General features: G+C 50.5%; 6 protein-coding genes across 6 annotated transcripts; 5 read left to right on the forward strand and 1 right to left on the reverse strand.

Annotated features, from left to right (window-relative positions):
* Nucleotides 1–72: 72 nt before the first annotated feature.
* EsH8_II_001204 (uncharacterized protein) lies at nucleotides 73–1,215 on the reverse strand (the record flags this gene model as incomplete). Its single annotated transcript, XM_083264502.1, has 3 exons — nucleotides 73–111; nucleotides 169–261; nucleotides 319–1,215. The coding sequence occupies 3 exons, from the start codon at nucleotides 1,213–1,215 to the stop codon at nucleotides 73–75; spliced, it is 1,029 nt and encodes a 342-aa protein (XP_083121824.1).
* Nucleotides 1,216–6,377: 5,162 nt separating this feature from the next.
* On the forward strand, nucleotides 6,378–7,793 carry EsH8_II_001205 (S8 family peptidase; the record flags this gene model as incomplete). Its single annotated transcript, XM_083264503.1, has 3 exons — nucleotides 6,378–6,680; nucleotides 6,739–7,068; nucleotides 7,194–7,793. The coding sequence occupies 3 exons, from the start codon at nucleotides 6,378–6,380 to the stop codon at nucleotides 7,791–7,793; spliced, it is 1,233 nt and encodes a 410-aa protein (XP_083121825.1).
* A 1,567-nt stretch (nucleotides 7,794–9,360) lies between these two features.
* EsH8_II_001206 (glycerate dehydrogenase) lies at nucleotides 9,361–10,566 on the forward strand (the record flags this gene model as incomplete). The annotated part of the gene is made up of 1 exon (XM_083264504.1): nucleotides 9,361–10,566. One exon carries the CDS (start codon nucleotides 9,361–9,363, stop codon nucleotides 10,564–10,566), a length of 1,206 nt encoding a protein of 401 aa, XP_083121826.1.
* A 2,144-nt stretch (nucleotides 10,567–12,710) lies between these two features.
* On the forward strand, nucleotides 12,711–13,901 carry EsH8_II_001207 (uncharacterized protein; the record flags this gene model as incomplete). The annotated part of the gene is made up of 3 exons (XM_083264505.1): nucleotides 12,711–12,737; nucleotides 12,860–12,922; nucleotides 12,975–13,901. The coding sequence occupies 3 exons, from the start codon at nucleotides 12,711–12,713 to the stop codon at nucleotides 13,899–13,901; spliced, it is 1,017 nt and encodes a 338-aa protein (XP_083121827.1).
* Nucleotides 13,902–15,021: 1,120 nt separating this feature from the next.
* On the forward strand, nucleotides 15,022–15,838 carry EsH8_II_001208 (SGNH hydrolase-type esterase domain-containing protein; the record flags this gene model as incomplete). Its single annotated transcript, XM_083264506.1, has 2 exons — nucleotides 15,022–15,137; nucleotides 15,196–15,838. 2 exons carry the CDS (start codon nucleotides 15,022–15,024, stop codon nucleotides 15,836–15,838), a joined length of 759 nt encoding a protein of 252 aa, XP_083121828.1.
* Nucleotides 15,839–18,984: 3,146 nt separating this feature from the next.
* On the forward strand, nucleotides 18,985–19,880 carry EsH8_II_001209 (oxidase ustYa family protein; the record flags this gene model as incomplete). Its single annotated transcript, XM_083264507.1, has 4 exons — nucleotides 18,985–19,237; nucleotides 19,296–19,448; nucleotides 19,508–19,738; nucleotides 19,798–19,880. 4 exons carry the CDS (start codon nucleotides 18,985–18,987, stop codon nucleotides 19,878–19,880), a joined length of 720 nt encoding a protein of 239 aa, XP_083121829.1.
* Between the last annotated feature and the right edge of the window lie 1,268 nt (nucleotides 19,881–21,148).

A 21,148-nucleotide genomic window follows, 5' to 3' on the forward strand; every position in this document is an offset into this window, starting at 1 on the left:
TTAAAAGAGTGATAATTGAACTTCTCGTATCGTCATCATGTTCAGTAAATACACAAGAACCAGGATCGTACTTCAAACCCCATCGTCGAAGGTGTAGTGCTTGTCCCAGCGCTAGTTTCCGTCAGCAACAGCTCATGCAAAATATTGAATCATTTGAATGTAACTCACGGTATCCCAAGGCCGGCTCTTGTCGACGAACCGCAGGTCGGTGCCAAGCCTGATGCGTCCCTCGGGGTCGTAGTTCTTGGTCGATGCGTGGATCTGAACGCCCCCGTTAGCACGTTAAGGTTCCGACCGGGAGAAGAAACACAGGCTTACCATGTGCGCCGAGTGAAAGACGACGTCGCCCGCCTCGTACGCGCTAACGAGCCACTTCTTGCCGTACCGCCTCCCGAAATCCGCGGGTCCTTCGCAGAGGAACCCCGTGCTCATCATGTTGGCGTTGAAGGCGTTCCTCGTCTCCTCGTCGCTCATCCCCGCGGCCTTGGCCTTGGCCGTGAACTCGCCCTCAATCTCCTCGCCCAGCTTCTCGCCGTCCTGCATGTATATCAGCCCGCCGCCCTCCAGCCTCACGTCGCCCATGGGCACCCACGCCGTGACCGACGTCGGCTCGCCGTAGCGCATGAAGGACTGGTCGTAGTGCACGCCGATGGCCCTGTTCCCCGGCGTGTTGTTGCGGAGGAGCGTACGCTTCACCGTCAGCGTGTTGTTGCCCCACCCGGTGAACCGCGCGACGAAGTCGCGCAGGACGGGGTGGTTGCAGAAGCCCCGCACCCTGCCGTCCTCGGAGCCGGCGTACCAGTCCTCCGTGTGGGCCTTCAGGGCCGCGTCGACGAAGATGGCCGACTTGTCGGTCTCGCCCGGCGGCGCGTTCTTGACGCTGCCTGCGCCGATGCCGGGGTAGTCCGCGGGCGACTTTGCGTCGTCAAAGATGCCTTCCCGCGGGGAGGTGCCGGGCTTGATCACGCCGCTGGGGGCCATGGATGTGAAATACGATTCGCGGGCTGAGAGGACGTCGTCGCGGGGGATGAGGCCTTTGAGGAGGAGGTAGCCGTTCTCGCGGAAGCGTCGGCGGAGAACATCGAGGTCGTCGGCCGGGTCCGAGGGAACCATGAGCTCGACCTCGCTGGGGGCGAGGAGGTCGTCGTTGACGTGGAGGTTGACGCCTGCGATTGTTGGGGGGTGTGCGGCGGTTTCGGATTCTGCGTGAGGCATCTTTGTGCTTCTGGACGAATGTCGTCGAGATAATCCGGTGAATGTTTGGTGTAATGGACGCTGGTGTTTATAAGTAGATACTAGTTTTCGGAGCCCAAGAGGTGTGTCTACATGCAGCACGAAAAAGAATCAGTGATACATGGATATAAGTGGAAGCGACCGGCATTCCCGGCCTGGGAGTAAATCCCTTATATACCTTCTCCTCACCCATTTGCCAAGGGCTTTTCGACGCAGAGATCATCGCTGAATGATGGTGCCGTCTTGGCTGTACCAATCCCCACGAAGAGAAATGTAATCCGCGGGAATGCGAAAACTTGCCTAATTGGTGTTGCTCCCCAATTTTCCCCGCATCTGTGCATTCGCGCATTTGCGAGGCCAATCCTCGCTGCGTGCTTGACGTTATCGTGGATCACCCACTTTGCCTCATTGGGCAGAGGGCACTGTAGATTGCCGGAAGAACGGCCAAATCTGATACGCACTTGGCGAGTTTGAGAATTATGTCATGGATAGGAGTTCTTAATGGATCCTGTTCATTTGGCTATGACATTTGAAACGTCATATTGAGAGGGTAAAACTTGCCAATAGATTGGGGTTGTTACTTTGCAGAACCAGCAGGCGAGAGACTAAAATCATTTGCAATACGCGCTTGCAACATATTGAACCTAGGCTCCGTTGTCGGGAACCAAGACGTTGAGGTGTTGCTCCAGTCTAGGATTCGGCACAGCATTCTTGCCGAGAGCTCGGAAGGCTCCGTGAATGCGCTAGATACGGAGAACAACCATGAAGAACGCAAGAGCGATCATTTGTAGTGGCATGTTGTTATTGTTCTAAGGTAGGTACGAAGGATATGGCATACATTTGTATTAACTAGCCGTGAATCAATAATGCTGATTGATACCAAAATGTAGATGTTGTGTTCGATCATTTTAGTAAATAGGAATAAAGTGCGACAGAATTTCCGTATCTCCTGCTTACTTTAGTCTGCTGGGAGTTATAGGGTAGGAGTTGTTAAACTAAGACATTGGTATAATTCCGCGGCTACCCAATTCTATCTCTATCAAGCAAGTCTAGGTCATTATATATGGGTTATAAATATGCCTATATTTGAATACGTGAACCGTTTTCTGAAAGTTATTAACATGGCTTTCAAAACTCTAGTGTCTGTTTTCTTTGACAACTCAAGGCCGGTAAAGCGGTGATCCGGGACTAGGCATTGACTTTTGCATTTTGTATTTTCTAGTTGTAAACATACATAACTGCTGAAACACTTCTCAAAGTTTGAAAAACCTCCCGTCAATCTTCCCTGAACTTTAAAACAGGGAAGTATGATTTCACAATGATTGAAGTTTCCAATCCCTCTCAGTTATTCATTCGGCAATCAATTATGGATGTGTTTTGTTCTGTCTGTTCTAATTTCAAGCCAACCATGATGCCGCAGTGGCGAAATTGTGTGTAACTAAACCGATCTTCACTCTTTAATCTCGAATCAGCTTTGTTGTAGCAGCATAATAGGAACAATGTGATACACGATATTGATATCACGTAGCGCACACATTTTTTGCTTCATACTGTAACACATTGTCACTTTGACTATAATGGGTAGTTTTTGAAGTCATGGAAACTCTACCGCAACAAAGTTCTGACCTTCGGTTCATAGTGAATCACGTCCAAGCCCCTGGTAAGATATTATTCAATTCACACATACCGTAAAGTTTGACTTCCGGATCGTTGTAACCTGTGCAGGTATGACGCCAGAATGACATTTCAACAAAATACAAGGTAAGTAGATAGAAAATCTGTAACGAATGGAGTCTCTGAAAATTGCTGCTGGGCTCTTGTCGGGAGCCGAGAACTCATAGCACGCGACCTAATCCTGTTTCCGAGCGCTGGAATCCGGAAAAGGGCACTGTTTATTACGCCTCTTCCGGATTCTTGAGGCCCAAAAATCCAGGTCTGAGCTGCTCCAACACTGAGCATCGACTTGACTGGTTACCTTTCCTCGAATTTCAACGTCAAGTTCCATTGATTCTGAAACTGAGAGGTCTAGGAAAATGTCAATTATCGATGAAATAAGAACATTTCTCAAGACATCGCTGGTCCAATCACACCAACACATCCGGGCTGCAGGCTATCGTGTAAGGCTGATAACCGACTGCCTTATCTCGCTACGCGGCATCTGCAGCTGGGGATGCCGCGATTCCGATACCAAGGGCAGATTGGCCAGTCCGAACCCATGGCGCGCTATCTAGAGCATGGGTTCGACACCCTCCCTCAGGATTATGTCGCACTGCAGCTTCAACCAGCGCGTTGAGAGATCGGGTGGACTTTCATTCCTTTGGGATTCAGCTCGTTGGTATCTCAGGTTTTCGACATGAAAGTATCTAAATGAGCGACAGAAAAAGGTGCCAGGTTCGATTGACTGAGAACCAAACTATAATGTGCACAGTTAGATCATTGTTGACCCAAATACAGAGCGGCAGTCCCAGATTTCGGGAATCGAACATTACCTGTAGGTAGAGCTCATTGTCGCATTGCATGCGAGCTTCGACTTGCCGACATGATTAGCATGCCGGAGGATTTTGGTCTGCTCGATTAGGTAGTGCAACCCTCCAAGACCCTGGAGTAACTGAACAGGGCAACACTCGTCCGCCCGCCGATGGTTAAAAGAGCCTCATGGACGACATCCCAAATCAAAGATTGAATAAAGCCCAATGAAACAGGGAGTTTGAGAATCGTCGAAGTTGAATGGTGTTTCTGGAGCCTCCGAATCCCTCGCGCTAAGTCAGCATCAATCATTAGAGACTCACTCGTATCAGACCCACGGACCCGATTGCTTGGCAACTCTCCGAATGGAGCCGCTAAAACATTTTCCGCATTTCACATGTCAATCAAGTCCAGGTTTTTTTTGTTAATTGAGGCTTCGACAAGGAAAAGAAACCAGGGAGACATCGAAACGAAAGGACTTTTGACACAGCTCCAGCTATGGCCCCATCAATAAGTGGAAAATCACAGCAAACGTCCTCGGACAGATGGGTTGCGCCATGATGCCGATGGATCATTTTCGCCTGACCCTATTCTGCGAATCACTCCTACACCTCCGTTGTCGCCAGGGTGACCTCCTTCCTAATTGTCTCTCGTCCCGGCCCCAGATTAACTGCGATCTATGCCGAGAGTCAAGGATTCCAATGCACTCCACCTCAGCTTCTAAGGCGTGCCGCCCAACTCCGCCTCGATCTCGAGGTCCCTACCAATAAGTCCGGCCTACCTTAATTGACTGCCGCCATTATTTCTGTCTCCCGGGCCGTGCGGTGGGATTGACAACCTTGAGGCCGCCAGGCACAGGCAGAGCAATGTGGTGTGATGTAACTCACCAGCAGGAATCCGTCCGCTGCCAAGCTGTCGCTCGCCATTCCGGCTCCATGACGCGAGTCACGCGACTGGCCACCCTCCGGACCCCGCCGCCCTCCTTCTCTCTTCAACCATAGCTCTTCAGCCACTTGACTCCAGTCCCCGGTCCATCAAAACACTTAGCTCCTCGGCTTCGCTTTGCAGACTATACACTAGTAGTGTTCAATGGTGACGGCAGTTCGAGCTTCCTTGTTGCGGCTCTTGGCATGGCTCCACATCTTATCGAGTATCAGGACAAGGAAGTTTGGCGTCATCGAAGCTGACTGGCGGGCACCTGTGCGAGGCATTCAATGGCATCATTTAAAGTACGCATCGATTGACAACTTGCATTGGTACTCCCCTGTGCCATATAGCAAGTATCCAAACTGGGAACGGGGAAGCCGGTTGTCTTTCTCCACGGATAAGCACATAAAACCGTCTGGTACTGACGTGCCGAAGGAAAACAGCTTTCGACAAGGGCGGGATTGACCTTTCGGGAAGCTCATTGCCAACGCAGACATGGAGTGAACGCATCCTCACCTTGTCTTGTCGTGATAAATCCAACCTTGATGGCCATATAGGGACATGCATCTGGAGCTGAAACACGCCGCGATAGGAATACGAAGCCGTGAGAAGATTGAATATGTCATCCCCTTCTGAAATCGTTCCAAACTGAGAAGGCTGCAGCTGCTGAATGTGATCTCTTGTTGCACCAATGCTTACGCCTAGATCTCCCCCGGACCATTCTCCCACCATCACACATCTTCTCGTTCCTGAGCCTGACCTGTCTCGGAGACAGATCGGGGTATTTGTCGCACTGAGAGCAGGAAGACCATGCCCCTGGTCGGCAACTGACCCGTATGGGGATCTCCCGCCTCCATGGTCGGGAACCGAGCCCACAGTTTATCCTCGGGAATCATTACGGAAACGGCAGGCGGGAAGAATTTAGGGTGGTGTGTGGATTCATGTCGCATTTAATTAAGTACTGGGTCGCTTGTATAGGCTTTGCCCAATGCCCACACGCGACCTTCCAGATTAAGCATAAGTTGGAGTAATAAGGCTCCTCCGCTAAAGTAACGTTCAACGGTCTTGATCAATGAAATCGACGAGGTAGTGGCTGCAAACCCAAAGCCAAGAGCTTTGGACGCCCTATTGAATTGGTAAATTGCATTTAGCCAATTCAAGGCCTCCGCCAACCACGGAACTGCCTCGTGAAGCTAGTGGGTGCCCGATAATCAGATTCGATGCTTAATGATGAATCGGCACAACTCCCGGGACCCTTCCCGCTTGGCTTTGGGGCCGTGCTCGGAGCTGGTACCCGGTAAACTCAGTGTCCAAGCACACGATATCAGTCTGAGCAGGACCACAGCAAGCTGGGGGGTTTCTAACTGTGGGCAACATAGAAGCTGAGCAATAGGTTTTGGAAGGTAACAGTTTCCACAAACACGCTCGTTCTCGTATGCCCCCAACGAGTCCACAACTTTCCTTGTTGAGGCGCCTCGTAGCTCTCGCTCTAGAACCATTTTAGGCAGCTTGACAGCTTCAGGCTTGGAAAGTGAGGCCTTGGCAAACCATCACGCAAGATACGACACCAAACCGCGCAATGTCAACGTGTAGACTAATTGGCAATACTCCACCATCTCAGTCTCTCGTGATGTCGTGAAATCAAGTATAAAGCCATGGTTCGCTCTCATCCTCTCATCGTCTCTTTTACTCCAGCCCCATCCGCTCCGATCCTCCTCTGATCTACTCCTCAAGGTTTCCTCATCAACAAAATGGCCAGCTTCCGCCGTCTTGCCCTCGCCCTCGGAGCTCTGCTCCCCGCGGTCCTCGCCGCTCCCGCCGCTGTCAAGCGTGCTGAGCCCGCAGCCGTTGCTGGCAAGTACATCGTCACCCTCAAGGAGGGCGCCGCCGCCGATGTCGAGTCTCACCTGACCTGGGTTGCCGATGTTCACCGCCGCTCCCTGGGCAAGCGTGACACTGTCGGTATTGAGAACAAGTTCAACATCAGCAACTGGAACGCCTACTCCGGCGAGTTTGATGAGGCTACCATTGAGCAGATCAAGGCCAGCCCCGAGGTAAGACACCAGCCCCAACGGAATGTGACGGAAACAACCAAGCTAACAACTACTCCAGGTCGCTGTCGTCGAGCCTGACTACTACATGTACCTCTCCGACTTCAAGGTCGAGGAGCGCGCCCTGACTACCCAGACTGGCGCCCCCTGGGGTCTGGGATCCATCTCCCACAAGACTTCTGGTTCTACCCAGTACATCTACGACACCTCGGCTGGTGCCAACACCTACGCCTACGTCGTTGACTCCGGTGTCATCGCCACCCACTCCCAGTTCGGTGGCCGTGTCACTCTTGGCCACAACGTCTTCTCCGGCACCCACACTGACACTCTTGGCCACGGCACCCACGTCGCCGGTACCATCGGTGGCTCCACCTACGGTGTTGCTAAGCAGGTGAGTCTTTAACCGAGCCTGGAGCCCACCAGTTTGTCGGACGGGATCTTCCGCTCCCGCAGCTGGATGTGTCCGCTCTTGTTCCCTTGCTCCACTTCGTATTGATACTAACGATTGGCACTCAGACCAACATCATCTCCGTCAAGGTCTTCGAGGGCCGCACCGGTACCACCTCGTCCATTCTCGCTGGCTTCAACTGGGCTGTGAACGACATCACCTCCAAGTCCCGTGCCGGCCGCTCCGTCATCAACCTGTCCCTCGGTGGCCCCGCCTCCACCACCTGGACCACCGCCATCCAGGCCGCCTACACCCAGGGTGTCCTGTCCGTCGTCGCTGCCGGCAACGGTGATGACTTCGGCAACCCCCTCCCCGTCTCCAGCCAGTCTCCCGCCAACGCCCCCAACGCCCTGACTGTTGCCGCCATTGACTCCAGCTGGCGCCCTGCCTCCTTCACCAACTACGGTGCCGGTGTCGACATCTTCGCCCCTGGTGTCTCTATCCTCTCTGCCTGGATCGGCGGCAACTCTGCCACCAGCTCCATCAGCGGTACCTCCATGGCTGCCCCCCACGTCGCCGGTCTTGCCGTCTACCTCCAGGCCCTTGAGGGTCTCTCCACCCCTGCTGCCATCACCAGCCGCATCAAGGCCCTCGGCACCTCCGGCCGTATCACCGGCACCCTCAGCGGCAGCCCCAACCTGGTTGCCTACAACGGCAACGGCGCGTAAATTCGACAGCATCGAATTACTAAACAATAGAAAGAGGGGGAAGAAGTCGGTGTTGCGACCTAATATACTCTCGCGGTATTTCCTTCTCGATTCAATTATGGTTTAGAGTAGTTGCTGGGGTTGAAAAATCTCAGTTCGTGAGATCGCGGAGCCAGGATATTCGAATAGCTAAATATACCTCCTTCGGGGGATCTTTAGTCTCAAACTTTGAGCCTTGACTGTCCCCGTGTTGTATTTGCAATAATCTTGACCCCATAGTTTTGATCCCTACGGAATATGAGTGAACACCATACCGCATCTAATACCTATATTCTTCTTCCGTCCCTCTCATGGGCCGAAAGCGTCATGCCTGATGAACATACTACTTAAGCCTAGTCGTGGAGCTTTGTCGTCCAGTATAAATCTTGAATTTAGGTCAATGAGTAGTGTTTCCTTCTCGTCCGTCGAGACGTCTGTTCATACTGTTTGATTTCAATAGCAGTTTTGTAAGACTAAGACAGACTGTAGTTAAAGTCTATTATTAAATATATTACGATAGACAGCCTTTGGATCAATTTTTAATCGAGATAAGGGACTCGCCTGACTTTGCGTTTGGCACAATGCTCCAATTGTGTGTACGTATGTCTCGACTTCTGTAATCTTCTCCCGCCAGTTGCGCTTATTATGTTGGCGCACCTCCTTAAGGAGCTGACTGCTAAGGGTAAACGGAAGGTGCTGATGAGTATTTCGTACTGCTGGAAAGTGAACAAGGTGAAGACGAGCAGGCCTGTCTGTCGGTCACTGTATTGTATGAAATGGTCCTGCTACTATTTAATTACTATGTAAATGTAAGGCTGTAGGCTGAGTATTTTACAAAACAAGCTCAGAATGTCCATTAAGATATCTGAACTGTCTTATTCTTGTGGAGGCTTGGCTTTTGAGACTCCGGTAGCTGATCGTCCGCATATGTAAGCTGGGACTGTCAGACTGGTGCCTTGAATCGCCACGAGCCAGGGGTGGGGAATATACTACACTTCTCCCATAAGAAATGGACGACGGGTTTGTGGTTCTGTATTATCATTACCCGAGTTGCCGTAAGTACTCTTGTTGGCAGGCATAAAACGGGGAGATTAGCTGTAACACGAGTGACCAGATAGTGCTTACTCCAGCAAGGGGTGATTGGCATGCTCAACGTCAGGTAAGAGAGTTTGATATTGTTTTGTTAGCGCTAGGCCCACATCCGATTACTTATCGCGCAAGGGGGCAGGCATAGTTGGCCTGTAAGTTGTCTGGGTTAACTGCGGGGTACCCCTATATCAATTATTCCCGAGTAACCGTTGCGGGGGATTGGAGTTGTGAGACTTAGCGGAAACTTATGGACCTCGATTAGCCGAAGTAGCGAACAAAAGTACTTCCTACCGAGCTGGCTCTGAAGATTTTCCAGGTATCCCATCTTCAGCACGTAGCTCACGTCTTCTGAGTAGGCATTTCGGCCCACGACGCAGGCCACGCGTGATCTGTCTGCTCTGAGCGACTCCAGGTAGCTCCCTCAGCCTGTCGAACAACAACAACCTCGCCCGTCTCCATCATGGCGCCCAAGATATCACCGCGACTGCCCTTGCTTCTAGGGAGACAAGGCTTGGTGACCAGAAGAGTGCCGTCACGGGGTCTTAGCCTACAAAGCGACTCGCGGCCAAACCGTCCGTCGCTTGCCATCCTCGACGACTATTTGAATACATCGGCACCTCATTTCGCCAACATATCGTCTTCGCAGCTGCAGGTGACCACGTTCAATGACACCATTGTCCCTATCACCGATGCCGATGAAGCGCGCCTCGTCGAGAGGCTGCGCCCCTTCGACATTATCTCCACCGTCCGCGAACGCACCGCTTTCCCAGGCTCGCTGCTGCGCCAGCTGCCCAACCTGAAGCTCCTGCTCGCCACCGGCACGCAGTTCGAGATGTTCGACCTTGCCGCCGCCAAGGAGCTAGGTATCACCGTAGTCGCCGCCCCTGGGCTCGGCCGCACTGACCAGGCCGGACCCATACGCCCAAACATAAAGAAAGGCGGTGTCCATCCCACCACGCAGCACACGTGGGCTCTGATTCTTGCACTGGCCCGCAACGTTGCCGCTGATGACGCTGTTATCAAGGCCGGCACCGGCTGGCAAAGCAACCTCGCTACTAACCTCTCCGGAATGACACTGGCAACCGTCGGCCTGGGCCGCTTGGGTGCTGCTGTTGCTCGAGTCGCTCATCTGGCATGGGGCATGCGTGTTGTGTGCTGGAGCGAGAACCTGACGCAGCAAAAGGCCGACCAGATGGCAGCCGCCGTCGGCTTGCCTCTTGATGCTGGGATTAACGGCGGTAAGACATTTGAGGCCGTGAGTAAGGAGGAGCTCTTCCGCAGTGCCGACGTCGTGAGCATGCACTACGTGTTGAGCAGCCGCTCGCGCAACATCGTCGGTGGCAAGGAGTTGGGCCTGTTGAAGTCGACAGCGTTGCTTGTTAATACGTCGCGTGGGCCACTGATCGACCAGAACGCCCTGGTTGATGCACTGGAGCATGGCAGGATCCGGGGAGCTGCCTTGGACGTCTTCGACATCGAGCCGTTGCCCCTGACCAGCCCGTGGAGGCGGGCTAACTATTGGGGCCGAGATGGGCGTTCTACTCTTGTTACAACGCCGCATATGGGGTATGTTGACCACGGTCTGATGAATACTTGGTACGCCGAGACAGCGGAGAATGTCGAGCGCTGGATTCAAGGGCAAAATGTCCTTCACCGCCTAGCTTGAACGACGTACCCGCTTATCGTCCGGCGAGGAATCGATGGAACAGGACTCGGTATCTTACTGATCCTTCGACCTTGCCCCTTAAAGTTCCGGAGACCGTATGATGGCTAAGTATCTGATAGATGTCAGTTACGTACAAGGTCAAGGGAATTCACATGACAATGGAAACCCTGCTACCAGCATATTTATCCGAGTCAAACGAAAACGAGTCTTTTTACTTTGATTCCCCGCTTCCTGAGCTCACTATCAGTAGGGGTGAGTCTCGGATCGGATAATGATGGCTCATTGCCCAGATTAGTCCCAAACCATGGCGAATATCCATCTGAATCTCGGCTTTAATGCCATCCTAGATCAATGCCACATCTTGGAGACGCTGATCTTTCCATTGTGACGATCCATCCTCGTGCATAAACTTTGGTCGATTCGACGCCAGCAGCAAATGCTTATAGTTCAGCTTCCAGCCAGAGGAAACCTTCCAAAGCAGTGTCTCCCCCATTATCGTACCTAGGATGGTTAAAATTGCTAAACACTCGATATCTTATTCCTACTGATTCCTTGCGGAGAGCTATTAAACTTCAGCAGCAAATAATATCTCAGGACATTTCCTTCCCGGCACGCGCTGTGTCTGAGGCCGAGGTGGCCTTCTTGTGTCCAACTACAAAAGTCTCCGTGGAATATCGCTCTGGCGACATGATTCACCAGAACAAGACTCTCATTGGCCACAGAACCACAAACAAGACCCAAGCCTGTCTACAGAAGATTAGGCAGAGGAGATAGGCTGCAAGTTAATTGAAAAAGTAAAACAGCGGTGTTGCGAAGTTACAAAAATAACTAGCGAAGGAAATAGCGAAATAGAATAAGACGTACTGAAGTCAGATAATGATAGGCGGGGTAACTCCTGTATATTTATTGTTGACCTCTATCTTGCTCCCGGCCCGATTAAGGTCATTCCGCACTGGCCATCGAATTATCGGCATCATGAATTCCGCGGTGGGCCTGATCAAGGTTGGTCTATGGCTATTGCGTTGTGCGATCCTGGCTGCGGTGTCCAGCAAGGCTTCATACTGACCCACCCCGTTCCAGTCTATAAGCGCTGTAGTAATGTGTTGGCAAAGGCGAATTGGCTGGGGATCAAGGCGCAGTCATAGTGTTGAGGTCGTTTGTGTCGCTAACACGTAAGTGGCCGTCGTTAGTAGAAGGAGTTGAGTAAACGCGAAACTCCGGATTCGCCGGTAAATAGCTAGATTAGTGATCTTTTCGACGGCAAGCCAATTTGAAAGGTGACGGAGGCTGGGCCAATTTTGACGCATGAGTTTCAGAAGATTATTAATCGTGTATTCAGGAAAAAGTGATTACGAACCACGACTTACCGAGACACCTACTCCCACTAAACCTTTGCAAGATGTACAAATGTTGAGATGCGGACACAGTTGCAGGCTCCCGCTTACTCCCATTGGGTGCTCGTGTGAGGCTCGAATGGCGTCTGCATCGGACGAAATTGAAGCAGACCAAGTCATGTCCGAAGGAGCTTAGAGATACCTAGGTAGCCCTCAACGGATTAATGAGCGGCGACCCAAGACCTGAGCGAAAATGTGGAGATATTTCCACTCAAGGGGTGAGGATTCCTCAACGGATTGTTCGAAACTGTGAGAGTATGAGCTCGAAATGGTATTAAAATGGGTGAAACCGCTGCCGCGAAGTTACGGAAGAGAATACGTAAAACATCATCATCCCCTCTATCCAGAGCTCTTCCAACATACGACGCTTCGTCAACCCGTGTTCGACAAATCGTATAGCACAAGTCATCTAGCATTATGGGTTCTATCTCTACTCCCCGCGAGAGCAAGAAGCTGTTCTCACCCCTCCGTCTTGGGGCAATGAATCTCGATCATCGAGTGATTATGTCGCCACTGACGCGCCTGCGTTGTCCTGGCAGTGTGCCGACCCCGATAGTTACGGAGTATTATACTCAAAGAGCAACGAGGGGAGGGCTGCTTATCACTGAGGGCATGCATCCGAGTTTTATGGTCCGTCATTCCTAGATTCCCGAATGTGCAATTCGCCTTGGGAACGTTCTTTTGGTGATGGATGGAGAAGTTTGAAAGCTGACAGTGAATCAGGCTGGAGGTTTCAACGCCGTACCAGGCATGTTTGCGCCTGAGCATGTGAGAGCTGTACGTGCAGATCTTCAGTTGTTTTATTGACCCTTCTTTCATCGAAATGTCTTTTGATGAAATACCGGGGTCGTGTTTCAGCTTGTTGATGCTTGCAGAGATCATTGCTAAATTTGCTGTAGTGGAAGAAGGTCACGGATGCTGTACATGCCAAGGGTGCTTTCATGGCGTGTCAGTTGTGGCATGTAAGTTCTCTAGCAATCATCTCAAGCTTCAGGTTCTTATACGAGTAATCAGGTCGGGCGCTATGCAGTCTCGGTCTCGCTTGGCGGCCGCCAGCCGTTGAGTTCTTCCGCAACGAACATTGGCTATTTCAATAGGAACACGCCTGGAGCCATCAAAGTACCCCATGAGACGGCCAAGCCGATGACATTGCAGGATATAAAGGACACCATTGATGACCATGTGCATGCTGCGAAATGCGCTATCGAGGCTGGGTTTGATTGTGTTGAAATTGTAGGTCGCAGCATCCCTTTGGAAGTAAGACTGAAAGCTAATGAAACGAAGGCGTCTGGCAATGGGTATCTACTCGATCAATTTCTCAACAGCAACGTCAACTTCCGCACCGATGCCTATGGAGGCAATAAAGAGAATCGAGCTAGATTCACGCTCGAGGTACTAGACGCGGTTATAGCCGCTATCGGGGCATCCAGGGTGTCAATCCGAATGAGCCCTTGGGGAACTGTTTGGGTACCATTAGACTCGGATCCGATTGCGAACTACCGGTATGTTTTGAGCGAAGTCGAGAAACGAGGAGTCGCGTACGTATGCCTCACTCAGCCGCGGGCCGATCTGCTGCTCGAAGAGAAGACCAAGATGGGAAACATGTACACAGCTATCAAGGAAGGGAAAGTGGCTGCTACGGTCGAGGATCTCCATCTTGGACACTTCCTGGAGGTACTGAAGACGACACCAGTATTGGCGAACGGAAACTATGATGGCGAGAATTGCTTTGAGGAGGTGGAAAATGGTCAGGTGGATGCGATCACGTTTGGAAGGTGGTTCATCAGCAACCCGGATCTGGTGGAGAAGCTGAGGCTGGGGAAGAGATTGACTAAATGGAATATGGCGACTGCTTATGGGAGTGACTTTGTAACTGAGGGTGAGGGGTATACGGATTATCCTTTTGGAGAAGTTGAAGATAAGGAGGCAGCCAACTTATAGGTCGTTATCCTTTGGTTTGCTGCTTAGTTGGTGGATATAGAAGGTTGAACTGTCGTAATTAGAAGGAACCTATTGGCATAGCTCATCTGGCAGCCGGTGCGAATTTGACAGAGATAGGCTACGAAGGATGTTGGACGAATAGCATAGCGCTCTCGCAAAGTTACACAAATAAACAGCAAAACAGAATTAGACGCAAAGAAGTCTGATAATGATAGTTGGGGGTACTCATGTATAATTATTGTTGACCCTCATCATGATGGGGGTCATCATAGCGAACGGATATATACTATATGGCCACGTGTACCGTCGCGTGTCCATATTTGAGAACATGGAGGGTACGATTACTTGCGTTAGGAAGAGTGGCTCTAAAGGGTTGACCATGAGTACTTAATATCGGACGAAACTTTAGCCTGTCATTGTCAAAGTGCGAGTAAGTTGTTTATCTAGGGGGTCCCCTGGCTGGGTTTCAGTCCACCCTTGTATGAGCAAAATGTCGTGCAGGTCACGACGATTAAAAGGCCGGGCATTTCCTGGGCAAATCCGACAGGTTCCATGAGTTGTGGTAGTGCGGCAAGGGGTTAACATCCATGTGCCATCGAGGTTGGCTGATGCTGGAGATCAAATCAATCTCAGCACGGCGCGCTTAAATTCCAGGGTCATTCCCCCACTTTCATTATTGACTACCAGTTTGACGGCATCGGCATCCGTAGTACTCTAAAATGCCAATTCTGATTTGCCCGATCCGTTGGATCCGGTACCTTCGCCGGTGCGGCTTTTTTACTGGTGGACTGTCTGAGCTTCCACTGTTACTTAGTCGACAAATATACCACCAACCAGGTAAAGGCAAACTCAAGTTTTAGGTATTCGGCACAATCGCGTCCGTTTTGATTGACGTTGCATTTCATCAAATGTCACTCTATCCCAGATCTTCCCTAATTTACCGAAGATCAATCAAGATCAGCGGGGCCTTTCAAAGTCCGAAGCTCGACGCCCCGGCTTCCTGTGTACCTTATATATCGTATTGCAGCGTCCGGTTCCCATTCATCAGACGAACTCTTTCTTAATCTGTTTAAGCAGAGATTTGTCAGAATTTGCCGTGTTTAAGACGCTGATCTGCATCATGAGGGTTCTCGCCCCACTTGCCATATTCGTGGGCGCAACCGCAGCCGCGCCCAAGTTACTCATCTGCTCTGACAGCACTACGGCGAACTATGCTACAGGCTCGGTCCTACAAGGGTATGTTGTAATCACCTTATAACCTTGATATATCATAGTCTCTAACCTAAAGATACAGCTGGGGATATTACATTCATAATTATCTCAGCATATCTGTGACAAACCTTGCCGTCAATGGACGGTCCACTAGGTCCTTTATCAATGAGGGCAAATGGTCTTCTCTTCTCAACCAAACTTCTCCCGGTGACTTCGTTCTGATCGAGATGGGCCACAATGATGATGGAGACCCAAAGACCGACACCAAGGACCGCAGTACTCTCCCTGGCATCGGCGAGGACTCCGTAGTGGTTACCACATCAACCGGAACCCAGGAAACAGTGCATTCATTTGGCTGGTACCTCCGAAACATGATTGCCGACGTCCAAGCCAAGAAGGCCATTCCGGTGCTGTCTGGCATGGTCAATCGCAACTACTGGACAGGGAACACGCTCCGTAAGGACTGGCCTTTTGCGGATTACGCAAAGGAGGTTGCCCAGAAGGCAGGAGTCCCGTACGTCGACCACACCAATTATTCAGTTGCGAAGTGGCAGTCGTTGGGACCCACGGAGGCCAAGAAGTACTTCCCTAACGATAATACGCACACTAATTGGCCTGGTGCGGAAATCAACGCTCAAACCTTTGCCCAGGCCCTCAAGTGCGGCAATCACACGGAAGACCTTGGAGGATACTTGAATGCTGCTGGAAAGAATTTTGAATGTTAGGTAATGGATGGTTAAGAAGGAAAAGCTCCAAAACCTGTATATACAAGCTAGTTACTATTTTTCAACACCATCATGACCTATACTACGTAAAAACTCTCGTATCTCCCTTGCCTTGGTCAAACGCTCCTCCCATTCGCCCTCCGTCTCAGGATTCCATTATTCTCCAGATCCAACGCCCCCTTGTCTGTAAACGCCTGTCCCCGACAGACTCTCGGCCCAAAACTTGGTATCACGGGGAAGGAGTGGAGTATGAAATCCCCATGGATCTTCCCATAACGCAGTCTCGGCGATAAGAATCTCTTCTTGAAGTGTATGAAGCCAGTGGTGAATAGCACACACGGCCTCCCCAAGAGTGACATAAGGTTTCTCCCGCGCTTCAATGCTTAGCGTTGGCTCCTTGAGCATGAATAGATACGGCTGGTCTTTGCATTCCTCGTCGAGGCAGAAGCATTTCGAGGGTCTTATGTTGGTCCCGTCATGAATCTTATCCCAGTCAAAATCGTGTAGTTCGGTTATTCTCTCACTGACCGGCAGGAAGTCGTCAAATATGCCGACAGAAGCGGTAATATGAGAAACAAGAGGGTAGGTGGCAGGCAACGATGCGATGGGGTGAAACGTTTGAGAACCATCCGGATTAGCAGTCACAAATGGCACTCGCTTCTCGAAAGCCTCACTTGCGGGTACCGTAGTATTGAGAACGGAAATATCGGTTAAAGGCCCGAAGACCCGCCACACAAGGAGAAACGCTTCAGGACAGTCGAACCCTGTAGATTGAGCAATTTTCCAAAACCTGTCTGATTTCACTCAGATCGGGGAAGCACCGTATTTTCCGTGATATCGAGGGGTGAAAAGACGAGATCGAAATGAGTAGGCTCCGGCGAAGACATGGGGCGCAGTCGAGACAATGGCGTCTCTGATATACGGGTGAAGAAAAATGTGAAAAGCAAAACCAACGGGAGGCGGCAAATACTTATTTATGCCCAGGGCAGCCGAATCACAATTCATCACAAGTGGGGCAGAAGAGTTGGACACGACCGGGCATGGCCATGGGTGCCTGTAGCTAGGTGCCTAGGTTGCAGTTTGACGTTGCACAATTCTTGTTAACCCCATCATATTCTCACCACCTTGCTTAACATAAAAAGCCAACTGGGTCGGATATTTCCGCACCACGGTTTGTGTGGTTCCTTCGTGGAACTATAACCCAGTTGATTCCATGTCATGACTTGACAGGAGCTCCTCCATCGTAACGTTAACGGCCCGGTTCATGAATTCGATAATACCAAAACCCATTTTTGCCACCGAACGGCGTCGTCGCCCGGGCTTGGGCGTGATCTCCACGTCAATGTCTCCGTTCAGGCATCGTTGATGAGGACGCGAGCAGCAGGCTTAGAGAAGCCGCCGTTGGAGTAGAAATAGAGAATTTGAGGTAAGGGAAAGAAAGAAAGAGGGGGCTAGGGTGTAAAGAAAAAGGATACCGGATAGCAAAGCGCCATGGAGTTTTTTTTCTTTTCAGTCGATGAGTTGAATGTATACATGATTTACACCCAAAAGAGTTACATGGGAACTCAAATGGGGTAGACTTTTTGAATACCTAGAACCCCCATGGAGAGTTATGCAAAGTTGTTTGTACATCAGCAACTCCCAAAGACGACATTCCCAACAGAGAGCGAATCATCAACCGTCGGGCATTCTAGCGCGGCTTCCAGCAGGAATTGTGTGCAATGTTTGGCGTGGGGATAATCCGCGACCTGCATATCCTGACGCTCGCCATTAACCAACGCATGCGCAACACGCGTGAGAATCCAGGCACAATGCGTTAGGTGCCAGCGCGCTGAAGCCCACCATTGTATATCGCCCTCTCTGCTATCACTGAGGTAATATGCAAAGTTAGCACAGCTCTAGTGTTCTCAAAAAAGTATTGTTTCTCCAGTCTTGAAAAAAAAAGCAAAGAAAGAAGGCACGTCTACTCACTGCGCCATTTCTGCCAGCTGGTCAACATTGATCTCTCGCTTCAGTTCGGCATCTATATAATACCGCCAAGATGAGAAAGAGGTCCCATTTCGGGACTCCCAGTCCCGTCCAGCGGCCACGAACTCGTTGCTACCAACACGTGGACACGATGCCGGCATCCAAGCGGGAATGAGTTCGTCAAAGACGCAACCTCGTGCCTTTGCCTCTTCCACAGAGTGGCCGCAATCTTCATATGCTGGTAGGGACTGCGAAGTTTGATGCAAGAGACGCAAATATAGGGCCGTCACGCTGCACAGGGCTACCAACAGTACCAAAGTAGCCGTGGTCGTCACGAAGACGGCGAAATTCGGCCAACGGTTTGAGATAGCAGTGCTCTTTCGTCTCGTGGAAGACTTCTCGTCAAGGTCGGGGTTAAGGGGGACGGTATCATAGCTCGCATCTTTGCGAGAAGTCCATTTGGGAAACATAGCGATTGTTGTATGCGTATGCGGTGCAAAATAGCGAGATAAAGATAAGGATTGTCATACAGAGAGTGACGAAGCAGTATGAAGAGCTCAAGAGAGGATACATACAGGTGAGTTACGAACAGCAGCAAGAGATGCAAGTATAGGTGGCCAGGATGCCCTCACAGTCACGATAGTCTGAACTTCAACTATGTTTGAGCCATCTATCTTTGCCGAAGTGCGGAACCAACTGCCCCGCCGAATGTTTGAAAACCCATTTACCTACCTAACTTGACATAGTGGGATGACAGGGAACTAAGCAGTCGGAGTTGCGCTGATGTCTTCCCCCACAGGTCTATAAGTGTGGGACTGCAGGGTTGACGTTGCGCTTACAAACAACAACCCATGCCTCTTAGTAGGACCCCCTTATCTTGGATGTTCCATCCATGGACGCCAAGGAGACTTCGGATACTTTGAATCGGGTATATACAGCATTATTCCACGATCTAGACCAGGGCAGCATAAGCCTTGAGTGGACTCTACCGCAGGCTGCGGCGGAATTCCGCAAATCGGGAATGGTAATTCGCGGGCAGAGTACTGAGAGTGCAATACTAATGTGTAATCAGGATATACTCACTTTGATGATAGCTTTCATCCCCGTCCGATCTTCTTCTTTTCTGTATTTCGTCGACAAGCCTGGGTAAACTATCGAGTCCTGAGAGTAGACTCACCATGTCTGCATACACTCGCTTAGAGGGCTCTTTTGACACCGACAATGGCAAGGAACTCGAAGCTGACGCCCACGAGAATGAAGACTTTCTAGGCTCTAGATCGCGCTACCGGAAGCCGTTGAGATCGTGGCTTCAGACTCACTTGTGGTCCATCATTGTCCATCTGATGTTACTATGTCTAAATTTGGTCATCGTGAGCATGTACGGGGAGGCATGGTTTTCGAGTAAAAGCCCCCAGAATTCGACTTCTTCAAGTAAGTCCATCAAAGAAGGTGAACACTATTAGAAACTAATTAAATGACATCTATCAAGATCCTCTTCGCAATTCCATCCAGTATGAAGAGCGTATGTTCACGAACAGACAAATTTACAAAGCTAGCGGAGAAATCGATAACCATCAACCGACCGCATTCAATGGACCGCCAAGGCCGCAGCTTGAAGATGAATGGGCGAGGCTAATGAAACGTGAGTTTCTCTGCCATCCGTGATTGAATTTGGTATATCACACATGATTGAACGAACAGCCGAGTTTGACACAAATGCAGATGAAAATGTCCGAGTCACTATAGAGGAACTCGGCGAGTTTGCTGGAGACAATAGCATTGCAAAGCTCAGTGACGATAGCGGATATTACGTCACTGTTGCCGCCTTCCATGGGTTACACTGCGTGCGGAACTTACACAAATACATCTACGCCGACCATTACTACGAGGGGTACTCTGAGCACAACATGTGGACGTTGAAGAGGCACACAGGTGAGTAACAAACCGACGAAAATACCGACTGCAAGAACAATCTGACGCGTAATTCTTAGAGCATTGTTTGGACTGGCTAAGACAGTATGTTCAGTGCAATGCCGATGCGACGCTAATCCCCATTGCTTGGTTCGAGGAGTGAGTGTTTTCCTTAATACCTAGGAGATAACTCAACGAAATGCTGATAGAAGCAAAACAGAAGTACTGTGCCTCAAGCAAAAGATAATGGTCAGCACCATTGTGTGAATTGGCATCAGTTCGATGAGTGGATGGAAAGACACTCCTTCGACCCCCTAGAGCCTGGCTTACTCGTACACCCTCAGTTTGGTAAGTGGCGAACTAATGAGGCTCAACAATGTGAGTCAATTGCTGACAGGCAGTATAGGAGAGGCATACAAAAATGACACAGGCGTGAAGTTGGGTTTGGGCGTAGAAGACTTGAGCCACGGATGATCGTCTGGCGGGCATCACGAAGGCAAGGTTCACTAACATAGATAAGGATCAATTTCAGATTTGTAGCCACTTATGCATAATTAAATACAATATCTAAACTTATGTAATTTTACCTCTCGAATACCCTCTGAATTCTTATCTTCCGAGGTGCCTGCTGGGCCCTTATAGACACCGTTGAAGCATCTCCTCTGCACCCATGCCTGCCCACTTTGTTTCGCTCTTAACCCTAAAAGAAACTACCTTATGACCTTGAAATTGAGGATCCACATTGAGGTCATACGAGGAAGGGTTCGTAGTAATCCAAGTCTGGGGCAGTGGCGCTCGATGCTTTGAGATGCATAATGGGGCCATCTTGAACGAATTCCTCCTCCTGGCCCGAACAAAGTGCCAACACCGTCGCCGTTGTCCTGATATCAAATCCCACACTGATAATTACTTTCTTCGAGAAAATTCAAAATCCGTTCAGATATTCCATCGAACACTCCAGGAACCGCCAACATCTATCCATCAGTTTGTTTGTCAAATGATCCGCGATGCTTCAGACGGAGTCGGACAGCTCGCCATTTCTCCCGAAGCAAGACGACAGCAACCGCGACACATCTCAAACGACAAATCAAAGACTTCTTTTTGCATCAGTCCGCATATTGACATGCCTACTAGCTGTCTGGGGTCTCGTGTCACTTGTGACTAGGACACCTTGGTCCAAGCCTAGCCACGATGTCTATCGCCCTGAGACTCTTCCCCTAGGACTGAATCTTTGTGACTGCGGAAGCACGATGAAGGAGGCTCTATCTCGTAACTGCGTTTACGACACGCTCTCCGCTGCCTGGCTGCCACCTTTTTGCCGAGACGACAATCTGACATTTCAGTTTGACCGCGCTGGACCAGGTCCCAACGGCGCGTGGGCTTTCTTTCAGGACGAAAACGGCACGATTACGCTCAATGCGACTGAGATTG

This window comes from Colletotrichum jinshuiense, chromosome 2 (assembly GCF_051148585.1).
Source record: "Colletotrichum jinshuiense chromosome 2, complete sequence".
Lineage (NCBI taxonomy): Eukaryota > Fungi > Ascomycota > Sordariomycetes > Glomerellales > Glomerellaceae > Colletotrichum > Colletotrichum jinshuiense.